Raw genomic sequence first — 15362 nt, forward strand, 5'->3', positions numbered from 1 at the left:
ACCGTGCTTCTGAGACATGAGGCCCTGATGCTCTTCGTTCTTTCTGCGCTCCCCTTTCCCCCAAGCATGCTGGGACCTCAGGAGAGGAAAAGAAGGAAGAAGCCACCAGGCTGGGGTGGGATAGTCGGGAATGGTGGCTCGGTGGGGCAGGCACACTAGCGGGTGCTCCAGAACTGCCCCGTTGCCGCTGCTTCCACTGAGTCTGCTTTTCTCTGAAGCCCTTTGCCTGAGCTTCAGCCGCTCCCCCCCTCCCCACCATCACCACAAATGCTTCACACAAGGACCGATGGTCCCGTGTACTGCCCAGCACGCAGACTTCCGAGTCTCCCTCACGTGACAGCCACGGCTCTACTGTACTCAGCAGCTGTAGCTGTCATTTCTTTTCACAGCTGTCCCCGTGCTCAGAGGGGGGTTCACTTTGCCTTACCATCAGTTCCTCGTGTGTGATTCCGTGTGAACTGTCAGTCAGCCCTAAAAAACCATTTTCCCTGGTTCAAATAAGAAGAATGAGGCCCAGAGCCCAGCCTGTGTCCCTGACAGTGGGACTCTGCCTTGGGGCAGGAGGGCTGCCCATCCTCCCTAGGTCTCTCTTTGTGTTCCCTTAGACCGCTGGGCCCACCCTGCTCCTCTTGTGCCAGCTCATCAGCTCCCAAAGGTCTTCCTCTCTTTGCTCCCTAAAAGCTTTCTTACGACAAAGGGCCACGATGCTCCGTCCTTTGAGGGAGTCCCAGGTTGTCCTTTGTCCCTGGTGCCTGATCCACGCTCTGCCCACTTCCCCACAGAAATGCCTCTTCCAGGCTTAAAATGTTACTCCCTAAATGCTGAGCATGGGGGGTTAGACCCAGCCTGCCAGGTGCCCTCCTTCTGTAAGCCTACCTCAGCTCAGCCCTCACCAGGCATGTTGTATGCAGACAAGCCTTTCCCTCCCCTTTCAGGGCGTGCGCCTTTCTATGCCATTGTAATTAAGCAGACTGGCACTTCTTTTTGGTTTTGGACTAGGGTACTGGGGCTGGGAGATGGGTCAGTCAGTAGTGTACTTGCCTAGCAAGTATGAGGACCCAGGTTCAATCCCCAGAGCCTACATAAATGCTGAGTGCAGCATGCCTGAGGATAGCACCTAGGACAGGGCCTCACTGTGTACTCAGGCTGGCCTTGAACTCTTCATCCTTCTGCCTCTACTTCCACAGTGCTAGAATTCCAGGCATGTAATTACCCAATTATCCAGCTTAGATTTGTCCCTTTTTTTTCTTCAAGGATTAGGGTAGGATTCTGCCTATCCTCACCTGGGCTGCAGACCTTGGTCTTGTCTAGGAGTCCAAATCGTGGGACCCATGTGTAAGGCAGAGCCAGCTTCTAGATAGGGTCCCAGTGGGCTTCCTGGGGACAGTGGCTAGGTTAGTAAGCGCAAGTACTAGAAGAAGCCAGCTCCTAAGGAGGGGTGGGGAGCAGGCAGGTGTGGCTGCCCCCCAGCTTACGCAACAGGTCAGCTACAGAGCTTGGAAGTAGCAGAGTCCTGGAACCATCTCCCCAAATATGGGCTGGCCTCCTATATCTCCTGTGGTCCCCTCTTTACCTCTACCCTGCTAGCTGAGGAGGGCCCTCCTGGTGGCCTGCCGCTGGGAGAGTCTCCCAGCTCCCGGGCCAGCCTGGCCCTCCCCTGTTCTGCCCTCCCGAAGGCCCTCCCCCCCCCCCCCCGCCTGTCTCTGCCTCCCTTGAAGGAGTAACCATCCTCTGACCTCCCGCACTGCTGCTGCTGCCGCCACCGCCACCTCTGCCATTCCTACGTGTGTCTTCCTCTCTCCCCTAATCCAGCTAATTTTCTGCCCTCCCCAGGTCTGACGACAGCGATTCCTCTTTGTCGGAGGTCCTGAGGTACACACAGAATGTCTCTCGTGTTTGGTCCCTCTCACTCTCTCTTCTCACTCTCTCTGCCTCTCGCTACACCAGCCCCTCCTGCCTGTACACTTGTCCTCCGCATGCGGCCCCTCCTCTCCCAGCCCCTGCCTCCTCATCCTGTGTCCCTCCTGAGACCTCTTCCTGACCTTCCTCTCAAGGTGGTCTCATGACCTCAGACTGCGCCAGGCCTGGCTGGAACCGAGGGCTTGGGTAGGGGGTGCAGTTGCTTGTGGCTGGCCCTATTCTCTTCTCCCTCCTGCCCTGGCCAAGGTGGGGAGGGACATGGAAGTCTGGGGTGGGCTGGAGCAGAGCTGTGCTGAGCAAGGGAAAGGCATGGGGACCTGCCAGGCTGCTGTCCCTTTATCTGCTGGCACTGGCTCTCATGGCTGTGCTCAGGGTTCTTGTGACTTAACATCTGCCGGTGGATGAACCCTGAAGACTTGAGCTCTAACACGGCATCCCGTGAGACAGCGCCCTGACCATATCTCTTGGCACACTGTGATTTGGGTGCCTCATCCCCTTCAGGCTGTGGGACAACCAGAGGTTACCCTGCAGCCCTCTAGCAAAGCATCCCACAACAAAGAACAAGACCCAAGATCCGGGCAGCAAAGAGCTCTCTCCAGCCCTCCAGGCATGCCCTCTTCTCACCGTGCTCCATCCACCCTAGGGTTGGCATCGGCCCATCATTTATCCTGTGCAGTGAGGCCCTGCCATTAAATGTCACCAGTTGTGTGCCAGCCACTTCAAAGGGTGGGCTCTCCCTTTTTGACACATCTTCATAGCAGGCTTGGGTTGACCTGGCCCAAACCACTGTCACAAGTGGGAAGCTATTTGTACATGTGCCTAGCTGGCATCTGGACATGTCTGACTTCTGTCTTGGTGGTGGCCCTGGCTGAGTCCACCAGGGCTGAACAGGAATGCTGAAGGTGGGACATTGGTCCACTCAGTAAATGCTCGGCCACAGTGTCACTGTTGGGAGCAGTGTTCTCTTTGAGAAAGACCTAGAACATAACTCAGACATAACTTTCCCTGAGAAAACTACAATCCTTGCCAGAACCCCAGGCAACGGTGGTACTGGGTGCCTCCTCTCCTTCAGGCTATGGGATAATCAGAGGTTAGCCCTCTAGCCCTTGCTCAGCCAAGTCCCGTCCCCTGTCACAGTGCCATGGGGCCACAAGCAGGCGTCATTCCAGGTCCACACAGCCTTATTCCAGAGAGGCACCCTAATCCTTGGCTGAGCTGCAGTCCTTTTGGGTTTTGGAGTGTGTTTGTATGTCTGAGGAGATAAGGTTTTTCTATATCTGTCAGACTGGCCTTCAACTCCTTATGTAGTCCAGGCTGACAATAAACTCACAGCAATCCTGCTCCGGCCTCCTGAGCGCTGGTACTACAGGCATGTGTCACCACATAAGCCCTGATTGATCCCTTTGTAAATGACACACGAGCCTAACCATGCTGGTCCCACGGGGGTCTGTGGGTCAGGATGCATGGCACAACCATCAGCCTCACCGCTGGGAAGGGCCAGCCCCAGAGCAGCGATTGATTGACAGGTGGAAGCACTGAGAGGGCGAAGGCCTGGGCGTCCTTCTTTCCTTATTCATAGCCAAAGACGCATGTAGACTGATGGGAGCTGCAGGGCCCGGTTGTAGCACCTGGGCCTCTGTCCTGGCCCACAAGCGCCTGGGTGTGTGCCTGTCTTCAGCTCTGGGTCGGGCAGCCTTAGAAGGAAAGGTTCCCTGTGCTGTCTGCTCCTTGCAGTGTGCCAAGCGTGCGGCTTCCTTCTCTGCCGCGTTGCGGAGAGAACTGCGGCGCTTCCCAGCCCTCAGACCTCGACGGAGTTTGGTTAGAGGCCCTGGCGTCTCCATCGTTAGCCTCTTGCCCCCTCTTCCCAGACTTCCTCTCTCCTGTGTGCCTCAGTCAGCCTGGCCACGGTCTCCCTGGCTGACTGTCCCATCCTCTCTCCCTCTTTCTCGGGAAGGGGCATCATTACCCCCGTCGGAGGAGCCAAGGGGGTGCGGACGGCCCCGCTGCAGTGCGTCTCCGTGGCCGAGGGCCACGCCAAGCCCATCCTCTGCCTGGATGCCACCGACGAGTTACTTTTCACTGGGTCCAAAGGTGCGTGGAGCCCTGCCAAGGCCAGTGGGGTTAGGGTCTCGACCCCGTTCCATTTTCCTTTGCCAGAGTGGGGTGGGAATGTGACAGAGCACAGAATCCTGGGGACTCGAGGCTGTGGGTTGGGGTTGGGGACCTGCCTATCACTCTTGTCTCTTGCCTTGCCTCAGGCTCCCTCTCCTGGCTCCCCTGGGCCAGCCTCCTGGCTTACCCGATGCTGCTGGCTTTACCTACACACTCCTTCCCAGATCTTCCTTAGGAACTTCAGGAAGCTTCTCAGATGGCCAGCGTCTCAGTTCCCCGACCCTACCTCTCCCCCACATCATCCGTGCACCTGAAGTCCCTATAGTTCCTTTGGTCTCAGCAGCAGGATTCTACAAAGTCAAGATTTAAGGCCAACAGAACGAACAAATACATAGCAGAGCTGCATGGATCAGCACAAGCATAGATGCACACTCCTCCACAGCAGGAGGGGGCAGCTGTCAATCACGGAGTGGTTGACTGACTCCAAGTTGCCCTGTATTTGTTTGCTACTTGGTCATTTAGTCAGTCTTGGCGTTCATAGCAATTTTCTTTTAACCCAGCACACTTCAGCAGTCCTCACTGAGTTTACCTTGAACTAAAGTTCTTAGCAACTCCTCTGTCCCCTGAGTTTTACTTTCTCCAAATTTGGTGAACCAGTGAGTTTTGCTTACAGAACAAGAGGGGTTCCTTACAGGAGCAAGGAAATCATGTCACCACCAAGTCCCACCCCATCTTGGATAGCAACCTCATGCAAGCTGCATCATGGATTTCCCCCCGAGCTTTTGTTTATGAGCACTGTACAAACGTCAGGTTTCTCCCATTAGACTCAACGTTCCTTCTTCTAGATCTGCCTCCACGTTTCCCTACTAAGCTTGACTGCCTCCCTCCATTCTGGGTAGCTACCTGGCCTCTGGCTGATGGCACCCCTTCCTCATGGGCCCCTCCCTGTCTCTGGCAGACCGTAGCTGCAAGATGTGGAACCTGGTGACAGGGCAGGAGATTGCAGCTCTCAAGGGCCACCCCAACAACGTGGTCTCCATCAAGTACTGCAGTCACTCAGGGCTGGTGTTCTCTGTGTCCGGCTCCTACGTCAAAGTGTGGGACATCCGGGATTCAGCCAAGTGCATTCGGACCCTCACGTAAGTCCTACCCTGCCTCACGACAGGCTGGGTTGGAGGCCGGGCAGCATCTAAGGGCCACTAGGCACAGCACAGCCTAGCTGAATGCTGTCCCATGGACTTGGAGTAACTCTGGGAGGCAAGGTGAAATCCCTTGGCTTGGCCTCAACTGTTGTCCTAGTCCCGTAGCCTTCCGCTTTGAGATGGACAGGATATACCTGAGGAGTCCGAAAGCAGGTTGAAACCAGCAGGTGGCAGCAGCCTCCAAAACCAAGCCAGCCACCTGCTTGCACAGATGGATATCCCCACCCCACCCCCCCACACCCCCCCACCCCACCCCCCCGCACAGCATAGTCGCGATAACAGGGGAACAGAACCACATCAGAGCCTTGCAAAAGTCACGTTCGCCTTTATGTGTACGTTGTTAGCCATGACTTGTTGTTCCATTCGATCCCTGAAAAGCAAACACAGGAGATTTAGGACAGTGAAATTATTCTGTATGGTATTGCAATCAGTCACAAATAATAATGTCATGTTCTCGGGCTGGAGAGATGGCTTAGCGGTTAAGTGCTTGCCTGTGAAGCCTAAGGACCCCGGATCGAGGCTCAGTTCCCCAGTTCCCACGTTAGCCAGATGCACAAGGGGGCGCACGCATCTGGAGTTCGTTTGCAGAGGCTGGAAGCCCTGGCGCGCCCATTCTCTCTCTCTCCCTCTATCTGTCCTTCTCTCTGTGTCTGTTGCTCTCAAATAAATAAATAAATAAATAATTTCTGCTTTCTCCAGCTTCTCAAAGGTCAAATTTTAAAAAAAATAATAATAATGAAATAATGTCATGTTCTTGACCAAACCGGTAGATTGTAAACCACTCAGAATGAGCCCATTGTGACTGATGGGCTTGGGTGCTAATGATATGTGGAGGTCAGTTCATTAGTGGTAAAGGCCATTTGTTAATGGGGAGGTGAACATGTGGGAGGAAGATCTATTTGTGAAATCTCTGTGCCTTCCATGCAGTTTTGCTGTAAGAATAAAGCTATTCTTTAAAAAAAAAAAAATACAAGCCAGGTGTGGTGGCTCACGCCTTTAATCCCAGCACTTGGGAGGCAGAGTTAGGTGGATTGCTGTGAGTTCGAGGCCAGCCTGAGACAACATAGTGAATTCCAGGTCAGTCTGGGCGACAGTGAGACCCTACCTCAAAAACACAACAAAAAAAAAAAAGCAAAAAAAAAAATAGTCTTAGGGAAAAAAATAAGTCAACAGAATAAGAATTACCACTTTTTTTTCACAGATGAGGAAACTGAAGCTCAGAGAGGTGATTCCCAATGAGCCAGGTTCAAAGCTAGTTTCTGGAACTAGCTTTCAGTCAAAGCCTGCCTGGTTATACATTCCAGCAGGTCACACACATAGACCTATCTTGCTGGGGCAGAGTGGAGCTTTTCCACTGGTCTGGCTTCTAGTGGAAGCTGTTGATCCACCCCATAGGCAAGGCTTCTTGGAAGAAGTGACTTACCAGGAATTGTGGTTACCTTCTGGGACACAGCATCTGACCAAAAGCAGCTGATAGAAAGAAAAAAAAATTGGGGGTGGGGCTGGAGAGATGGCTAAACAGTTAAGGCACTTGAATGCAAAGCCTAAAGACCCAGATTCAATTCTCCAGTACCCACATAAGCCAGATGCACAGAATGGTGCATGTGTGTGGAGTTCTTTTTCAGTAGAGAGAATGAAAGAGAGAGGAGAGATAATAGAGAATTGGTGTGCCAGGGTCTTAGCCACTGCAGTCAAACTCCACACACTTGTGCCACCTAGTGGGCATGTGAGCTTGCCTCCCCTTTGTGCATCTGGCTAATGAGGGGTCTGGAGAGCAGAACGTGGGTCCTTAGGCTTCGCAGGCAAGTGCCTTAAGTGCTAAGCCATCTCTCCGACCCAGTATTTTATTTTTTTCATTTTGGCTTATAGCTGCATGATGGCAGGGGAAAGACGGCACAAGTAGAGGCTGGACACCACCTTTGCCACAGCAGGTAGAAAACAGCAGCAGGAGAGTGAGCCAAACTCTGGTTATAACACCCCTAAACCCCACCCTAATAACACACCTCCTCCAGCAAAGTTCCTCCTCCCAAATAGCCATCAGCTTGGAACCCAGCATTCAGAACGTAGGAGTTTATGAGAGACATGTGATTCAAACAGCCTCATCAGGGCTGGTCTCAGTGAGTGTTGGTTAGTTTCTTGGCCCCACATCGATGGGCTGTTTTGACCTCTAGTGTTGTCTGTTTTGCTCATGGGCAGGTCCTCGGGCCAAGTGATCTCAGGAGACGCTTGTGCGGCCACATCTACTCGAGCCATCACCAGCTCCCAGGGGGAGCATCAGATTAACCAGATGGCTCTCAGCCCCTCGGGCACCATGCTGTATGTCGCCTCTGGCAACGCTGTCCGAATCTGGGAGCTCAGCAGGTCAGTGAATGGACAGGAGACTCGGGTGAGGTCCCCAGGACAGCATGGGATGACCCACACCACAGGGGACAGGACCTCAGTGTGTCTCTAGTCCCGCATACTGTGAGGTTGCAGCCTCCCTCTGAAATTTTGGTCCTTGACCTTGACGTGATGGGGAGGGGTCCTAGCCTGACCAGCCTATATTATTTCAGGGAAGAGTCCCCCACCATCCCAGGTGCCTCTCCAACCCACTATCTCAGGCTGGGCCTCTCCCCGCTGCAGGTTCCAGGCCATTGGCAAGCTGACAGGTCACATTGGCCCTGTGATGTGTCTGACAGTCACCCAGACGGCCAACCAGCATGACCTTGTGGTGACTGGCTCCAAAGACCACTATGTGAAGGTACCCGAGACAGCCACCACTTTTCCTGGGGCCTTGATTCCTTCTGTCCTTCCACCTTTACCTTCGGTTGCCTTGCGAGGGCTTTCTTCCTTCCTTCCTTCGTTTCTTTCTTTCTTTCCTTCTTTTTTTTAAAGAGACTTCTGGAGATTTGTGTAACAGAGTATACACCGGGAAGATGTATACAGAAAGGTTGGCTGTAGCATTATTTTATAACAAAACAACAGCTCTGATGTCTAAGGATCATTGTGAAATCCACTGCACGGAATTAGTGCAACCACTGAAGTGCTAAGTGGAAAAACTGAACACCAACTTGGCTTGACCCCTGCTGATACAATTGGAAACTGTGGCCAGAAACAGGAAAGAAGCAAATTAGATGGAGATGGGGGGGGGGGGCTGGAGGGATGGGTTAGTGGTTAAGGCAATTGCTTGCAAAGCCAAAGGACCCAGGTTCAATTCCCCAGGACCCACGTAAGCCAGATGCACAAGGGGGCGCGTGTGTCTGGAGTTCTTTTGTAGTGGCTGGAGGCCCTGGCACGCCTATTGTCTCTGTCCGTCTGTCTGTTTCTCTCTCTCTAACACACACTCAAATAAATAAAACTTTTGAAAAATTGGAGAGAGGGGCAGTGGGAGTATGGTGATACAGTGCCTGCGGTCTGGTCCCAACCCTGCCCCCGTCTGGCCTCTCTCCATCTACCCTAACCCCCTTGTTAGATGTTCCAGCTGGGCGAGTGCGTGACGGGCACCATTGGGCCCACCCACAACTTTGAGCCCCCACACTATGATGGCATTGAGTGTCTGGCTATCCAGGGAGACATCCTGTTCAGTGGCTCCAGGGACAATGGCATCAAGAAGTGGGACCTGGACCAGCAAGAGCTCATTCAGGTGCAGTGAGGGCAGGGGAGGAGAAGGGGGAAACCGGGCTAAGACCCCAGGCAAACGGTTTGCAGAGCACCACCCCTTGCCCCAAGCCTGCCAGCTGTGTGCCCTCTTCCCCCGCCACCCCCTACCCGTGGCCTCTGCCTCTTCCACCGTGACTCCTGGTGCACCCTGTCTGGTGGACCCCCAGCCCTTGGGGTTGACTGTGATGTTCACATTGTCTTGACTTTACATGTGAAGCACTTGATTTTCCTTCCTAGAAGTATTTTCGTCTTGGCTCCTTGAGGGCTAGAGGCTTCTCCATCAATGCGTGTTTGAGGGTTGGACACAGAGGCCCAGATGGGTCCTTCTGTCTTAGCTACTGAGTCCCCTGGCCCAGGTCAGCTCAGCCTGACTCCTAGAAATAGTGGGGCCTGTCTTCATGGCAACTGCAGAGGTCAGGGGAGGCTGGGAGCCTCCCTTCCTCACACCTCCCTGGCCCTGATCCTCCCACAGCAAATCCCCAATGCTCACAAGGACTGGGTGTGTGCCCTGGCCTTTGTCCCGGGCCGGCCCATGCTGCTGAGCGCCTGCCGGGCCGGCGTCATCAAGGTTTGGAATGTGGACAACTTCACGCCCATCGGTGAGATCAAGGGCCACGACAGCCACATCAATGCCATCTGCACAAACAGCAAGCACATCTTCACAGCCTCCAGGTGGGTGCTAGACAGAGTGGGGGGCCCCCCTGCCTCCCTTTCCTCTTCTAGTGTGAGTAGTGGATTGGCTGAAGGCCAGGCAGCTGTCCTGTAGACGCGCCTCACAGAATAGAGCCTCACAGTGCCCTTCTTTCTATGCCCAGCAGCGCCCCGTGTGCTGGGTGCTATACGAGGCAGGAGAGCAGGGAGCCACTTGGCCCCTGGGGGCAGGACTTGTCCTCTGGCTCCTCACAGAGCAGTCCCGGCCACTGTCTGTCACGTCCAGGTAGCCACAGACTTCCCTGGCACCCCTCCGATGACTGGTCCTCCGGCCCCAGTTCAGACCCCCGTGCAGGCAGAGCCCAGGCCCTGGTCCCAGCGCCACTACTCATCTGGGTCTTTTCCTTCTTGTTCCGTCCATGTTCCTTCTCTCCCTCTCCCCATGCCCTGTCCTCTTGCCTTTCCTCTGTGCCTCTCCACCTCTCTTCCCCCACAGTGACTGCCGGGTAAAGCTGTGGAATTACGTCCCTGGACTCACTCCCTGCCTTCCTCGCCGAGTCCTGGCCATAAAGGGCCGCGCCACCACCCTGCCCTGACCCTCCCCAGGGCTCTCCCCTCCTCTCTCATTGTTCATCCCCTCTTGCCTTTTCCTGTCTTTTCCCTACTTCGATCTGAGCTGCTTCTTCACGGTATGAGATTATTTTACTCTTCCTTCTTACTCTCCCTTCCTGTCCTGCCTGGCACAGAGAGACTGGCCTGCTCGCCCCTCTTAGAAGCATGAGAAGTGGGACAGAGCCCTAGGTAGCCGAGAGGAGAGGTGGGGGAGGCATTCAGGCTTGGACAAAACAAAATGACCAACAGACCAGCCCAGGAGAATGGTCCCGCAGGGCCTTTGAGACCATCAGCCAGGCCCTCCCTCAGTCCAGCACCCTTCTACCCTGCACCCCCCCCCCCGCCCGCTCCTAACCAGTGCTTGCCTCGGCCCAGCCGCGTGCGTGGGCGGGAGGAAGGGGCCCATCTTTGTCTTCGAGGGGGTAGCCAGCCGCACCCACTTTGAGAGCTGAGCAGCCCCCACTCTGTCCTCCCCACAGCGACCTGACAGTGAAGTTCTGGAGCGTGCGGAGGCTGCCGGCAGCCCACCCTCGAAGTTAGGCCAGAGGGGGACCAGAGCCTCAGGCCCAGCAGTCCACACAGAGTGAAAGGGAAGCTGTGGCCTTGACCACACCACACTGGCCAGCTGCACTGGGGACAGAGGGTGTGGCCCCGCTCCTATTCTGCTTCCTCTCCCTTGGCCTTCTCCGGGGATACTGTCCCCTCGGTCCCTCCCCTGCCTCTTAGGAGCTTCTTGGTAAGAGGAGAGGCTGGGGAGGGAATTAAGCTGTGAAGCCAAAGGGCATTATCCCCCACCTAGTCCCAACTGAGCCATCCCTGCCCTCCCTCCAGGCCCTCAGCCTAGGATTCCATCTATATTCCAAAGAGTTGGCTTCCATATCTCCCAGCCCCACCACTGGAGCCACTGCACCTGCCTCTGAGCCCAACAAGGTAGTTCTCAGGTAACCATGGCAACCAGGTGTAGGCAACTGGACATTATAGCTGAGCCTGAACCCTATGGCCACCAACACACTAGTCCCAGTGGGGTCTAGCCATTCCTTGAGGTCCGATTCCGGTGGGGCCACAGTGGGACTACTGGATGGATTCCTCTGGGGAGATGGTCAGGGACACTTCAGTCGTTTAATTTATTTTGACTCCTACGTTTCGCTGTTGCCTCCTGGAAACTGACTTGAAGTTTCTTCCCACATGTTCTCTCCCTCCGCTCTTGGGGAATTTGATCCCCTGGCACTCGAGGCCCCTTCTGCAGAGGAGGGAACTGCCCCTCCACTCTTTGCAGCTCTGGCTTTGTCCCAGCTCTGCCCCCAGGGTCCCTTCCAGTGCAGCCCAAGCCTCTAGGCCGCCTGATGCCACAGTGCCTTCCTCCATCCCAGGGCCTGGCACCATGTTGGGTAGCCTTATGCCAGCCATACCCATGACCCATGCATGTTTTCATCTTGTGGGTCTGGTGCCCACCCCACGGCCCAGGGCTAGGGAGCCATACTTCTTAGAACCATGTGTGGTCCCGTAGGAAGCAGTTTGGTGGGCTATCCACTAGGAAGTGGCTTGGGCGGTGAGACTGCCTGGCACCTTGCCCACCACCTCAGCCAACTGCATTTTCATCCCCACAAGGGAAGGATTTCCCCAGCTTCTTTCCCTTTCATTCAATGTCTGTCCCCACTCTCACCCCATTGGAACACATGGAAATGGGCCTTGAGGAGGGGGGGGGCAACTCCATCCCTCACCACCCCCCACCCCGAGCTGGTCCATGCTGTTACTCTATAGCTTCGCTGGCCCAGCTCTTCCTGGCCTCAGTCTGGGAACCATGAACCCCAACTCCGTTCAGAGGATACGTGGACTTCACAAAGCCAGGGCCATCGGGTCCCATCCACATAGCCCTAGTGTAGGTGTCAGGCCCAGCTAAGGCTGATGAGGCCTGCCCTGCCCTGGGCCTTCTCCAGAGCATCCCTGGAGCTGGGGCTGAGAAGGCTGTCTGGACATGGTGTCAAGTCTAGGTGAGGCACCTGGAGTGCTGGTGTCCTGGAACTTGAACAGTCTGTCTGTGATGACCAGAAATCCTTCCTCCATGCATTCCTGGAGTGCTGGGAAATTCCCTCAGCACTCAGAAGTGACCCATTTTTCTCCTTCTCTTCCTCCTCCTCCTCCATCCTGCCTCCTCCCCACCTGAATGGAAAGCTTGGACTTTGTTCCCTGTAAGAAAACCCAGAACCCCTCTGCATGACTGTTTACAAAGTGCAGAAACACGTGAGACTTGTGCCCTTCCCCGTGGGCCGGGCTGCCCAGCCTGGGGCACCTGTACTGTAGCGGCAAGGCCAGTTCTTGCATGACGACGTGTGGTCTTACAGCCCCGCGAGAGGTGCTCATCATCACTGTCCCTTCCGCCGTTTGTGATGGGTCACTACCTCAGGGTGGGGCTGCTCTGCTGTCCCAGCAAGTGTCATCGATTAAACTTGAAGTCCTTTGGAGCTCTGAGCCCATCCTCCCTGAGCCACCCTGAGCCGTGCTCCGGGAGCACTAGCATCCCTACCCACTCGTTCAGGGATGCCCAAGGTACAGACGGGCAGGCCCCCAGCTCCATTCATTGCACAAGCATCCTAAATGTTGGAAGCACAAACTGGCTATAATTTGAGCACAAAAGCAGGACTCACTGCGCAGGCAATGCAAGCTAAGCCTGGGCCCAGGAGCCTCCTCCCCTGTTGGCTGTGCCCCAGATTAGACTAGGGGTGCCTGTGTTTGGGGCTGGCTGGTCCTTCTACTTCTAGGACTCATCCTGTTACTTGTGCCCATCCTAAGACTTGACAACCAGCCCACATTTGTATGCTATGGGGTCCTCCCTTAGGTCGCACACCCCAAGCCTTTAAAGGCCTGAAATGGGCTCCCCTCCTCTACGCACATCAGGCCTGAAGAACTTGAATCCATGCTCCCATCTCCCGGGCCGAGCCTCTGTCTTTGCTTCTGAAATCGATGAGCTTCTGCCTGGACGGAAGGTGTCTTCTGTCCCCATGCCTTGGGCCTCCTCTGCACAGTCCTGGGCCAGAACACCTTTCTAGTATTAATCAGTTCAGTGTTTGTTCTTGTTGGAGAGATGACTTTCCACACAGAAGCCAAACATCCTCAAAGGCCAGGCCCAGAGCAGCCTCTGGAGACTGCCAAGGAGTGAGGGAAAGCCAAGAGGCAGAGGCTGGCCCAGCCCAGCCCTTCAGGTGGTCACAGTGCCACCACCAGCTACTTGGGAAGGACAGCTGTGGATCTGGGAGTGGCCACCCACCCTCCCGGGCCCCAGCTGCCACCTTTGAACTCTCTACCCTAAGCTGTCTGGCCCTGCTGTTCACCTGAGGCTGTGTGGTTTGGGCCATGGTCAACTTAAAGCACAAAACCACACAGGGCAGATGTCCACTTGCTGGGGCGTTCTCATGCCCCCCCCACACACAATGTGTCACGAGCACAGGCAGGAGGCTGCTGTGCAGTTGGGATATTACATCTCTTTACCCTGGCCACTTCCCAACTCTTGGGGCCTCCCTTGGAGTCTGGCTGGATGCAGGCATTCCCCCCTTGATTGTTCAGACTTTGCCCCTGTCTGGTATATTTGTGTGGGTAGACTGTGCCCACCAGGAGCAATGAATTCCTTTCCACCACGCAGCCCAGACCTGTGACATCTGTCCCTTTGTCATCTCAAACAGGGAAATCTTTTGCTGCTTTCTTTCCAGGGCATAGCCCCTCACCCATCAGTGGCCAGTGCCCCTTACAGGCTTTCCTGAGCCCAGCCCTCCCCCGCTGGCTCCCAGATCTTCACTTCCCTCTTAAGTGGAAGAACAGAATCTGCAGGGAAAGTTCTGTTTCTTTGGCCTCTTTGCTCTGTATCCCAAGTCCACCCATCTCCAGTGCTTGAATGATCCCCAAGCCTCCCCACACACGCCTTAGTTCAGCCCTTCAAACTTGTGTCCTAAAGGCCTTGACAGAAAGTGGGGAGTAGAGGCTGTTACGGGTCAGAGAAGACTGCTGGAGCAAACTGCTGTCCTGCCCTGCCCTGCCCACCAGCTTTTTTCCTAGCCATTGCCCCTGCCCAGGCTGTGGGGTCTCTTGGCTCATGCGCTCTTCTGCAGTGTGGTAGCACAAGGTGTATATATGTTTTGTACCTCTGCCGATACTGTACATAGTGTATGAAAGTTATTTAAGCCTCATCGCTGTACATTTCTGTTTGAGATTGGATGTGTGTGTGTTCTAAGGACTTGTCATAAATAAAACGTGAATGACCATTGTCCATGGAGGTGTGGTCAGAGGGCTGACCTGTGGCTGGCAGCCCTTCTTTGGTGGGTGGAGCTGGCCTCTGAGACTGGACCCCATGGGAGAAGAATATGCCTTGAGGTTTGGGTTCCTCTCAATAGGAAGCCGAGTTTGGAGAAGGATGTGTTCTTCTGACGCCTTACGTCACCTGCTTGGGTCAGGGACATGCAGTTGCTGAAGAGTGGGTGTTAGCATTGGCAGCACGGACCTACTCCAAGCACTGTTGAGGCATTTTTTCAGTAGGTGTTTCCTACCCTATGGAATGAGAAAGGTTTCTGAATGGGAGTGACTTGTCCAGACTCGCAGGCAATAAGGTCAGAGCCAGGGTTGGGTCAGCCCCGGCCCACTGCAGCCCCCACGTCCTCTCACTAAACATAGTACCTGCCTTCTCTCAGGTCTGGGGCTCGCTGGGTGTGGTGCATATTGGACACACGGTATTCTTCAGCCACTTAGGAAGAACGGACAAACGTAAACACATGTCACAGGTTCAGCTCAGCAATAGTTGTCATTTTATTACCTAGATCCATCAGTGCTTTTCAACTTTTAGAAACCCCCGATTTTATTTTCATTTTTAGTGCTAGAGACGGAACCCAGGACCTTGTGCATGTTAAGTACATGCACTGCCACTGAGCTGCCCTCCCCACCCCAGCTACATTCCCTTTTGTCACTCATACAGCACTCCATCAGCTCTGGAGAATCTCGCCTACTCATGGGCAGAAGCTCCTATCAAGAGTGGTGTCTTTGCTGTCAGCTGAGACCAGAAAGTTCTGCTTTGTGACTTTTTGTTTTGGTTTGTTTTTCTTTTCCAAGGTAAGCTCTCACTCCAGCTCAGGCTGACCTGAATTCACTATGTAGTCTCAAGGTGGCCTTGAACTCATGGCGATCCTCCTACCTCTGCCTCCTGAGGGCTGGGATTAAAGGCATGCACCATCATGCCTGGCTTTT

The 15362-nt window shown here is 54.6% G+C and overlaps 1 protein-coding gene across 2 annotated transcripts in view; it reads left to right on the forward strand.

Moving 5' to 3' along the window:
- Kif21b (kinesin family member 21B) overlaps nucleotides 1–14394 on the forward strand; it is a 50971-nt gene extending 36577 nt beyond the window's left edge. Inside the window, exons 28-36 of one of the 2 annotated variants that reach the window (XR_006636825.1) lie at nucleotides 1834–1872; nucleotides 3875–4011; nucleotides 4991–5171; nucleotides 7431–7595; nucleotides 7857–7974; nucleotides 8686–8856; nucleotides 9346–9545; nucleotides 10021–10213; nucleotides 10616–14394. Coding sequence is in view for 1 of the 2 variants with exons in the window: in XM_004661647.3 (XP_004661704.2) it covers nucleotides 1834–1872; nucleotides 3875–4011; nucleotides 4991–5171; nucleotides 7431–7595; nucleotides 7857–7974; nucleotides 8686–8856; nucleotides 9346–9545; nucleotides 10616–10676 (1072 nt within the window). In the remaining variant the exon portion in view is untranslated. The remainder of the gene's footprint in view (nucleotides 1–1833; nucleotides 1873–3874; nucleotides 4012–4990; nucleotides 5172–7430; nucleotides 7596–7856; nucleotides 7975–8685; nucleotides 8857–9345; nucleotides 9546–10020; nucleotides 10214–10615) is intronic. The other variant, XM_004661647.3, reaches the window with a different exon arrangement.
- Nucleotides 14395–15362: the final 968 nt, after the last annotated feature.

Source organism: Jaculus jaculus, chromosome 1 (assembly GCF_020740685.1).
Source record: "Jaculus jaculus isolate mJacJac1 chromosome 1, mJacJac1.mat.Y.cur, whole genome shotgun sequence".
NCBI classification, from domain to species: domain Eukaryota; kingdom Metazoa; phylum Chordata; class Mammalia; order Rodentia; family Dipodidae; genus Jaculus; species Jaculus jaculus.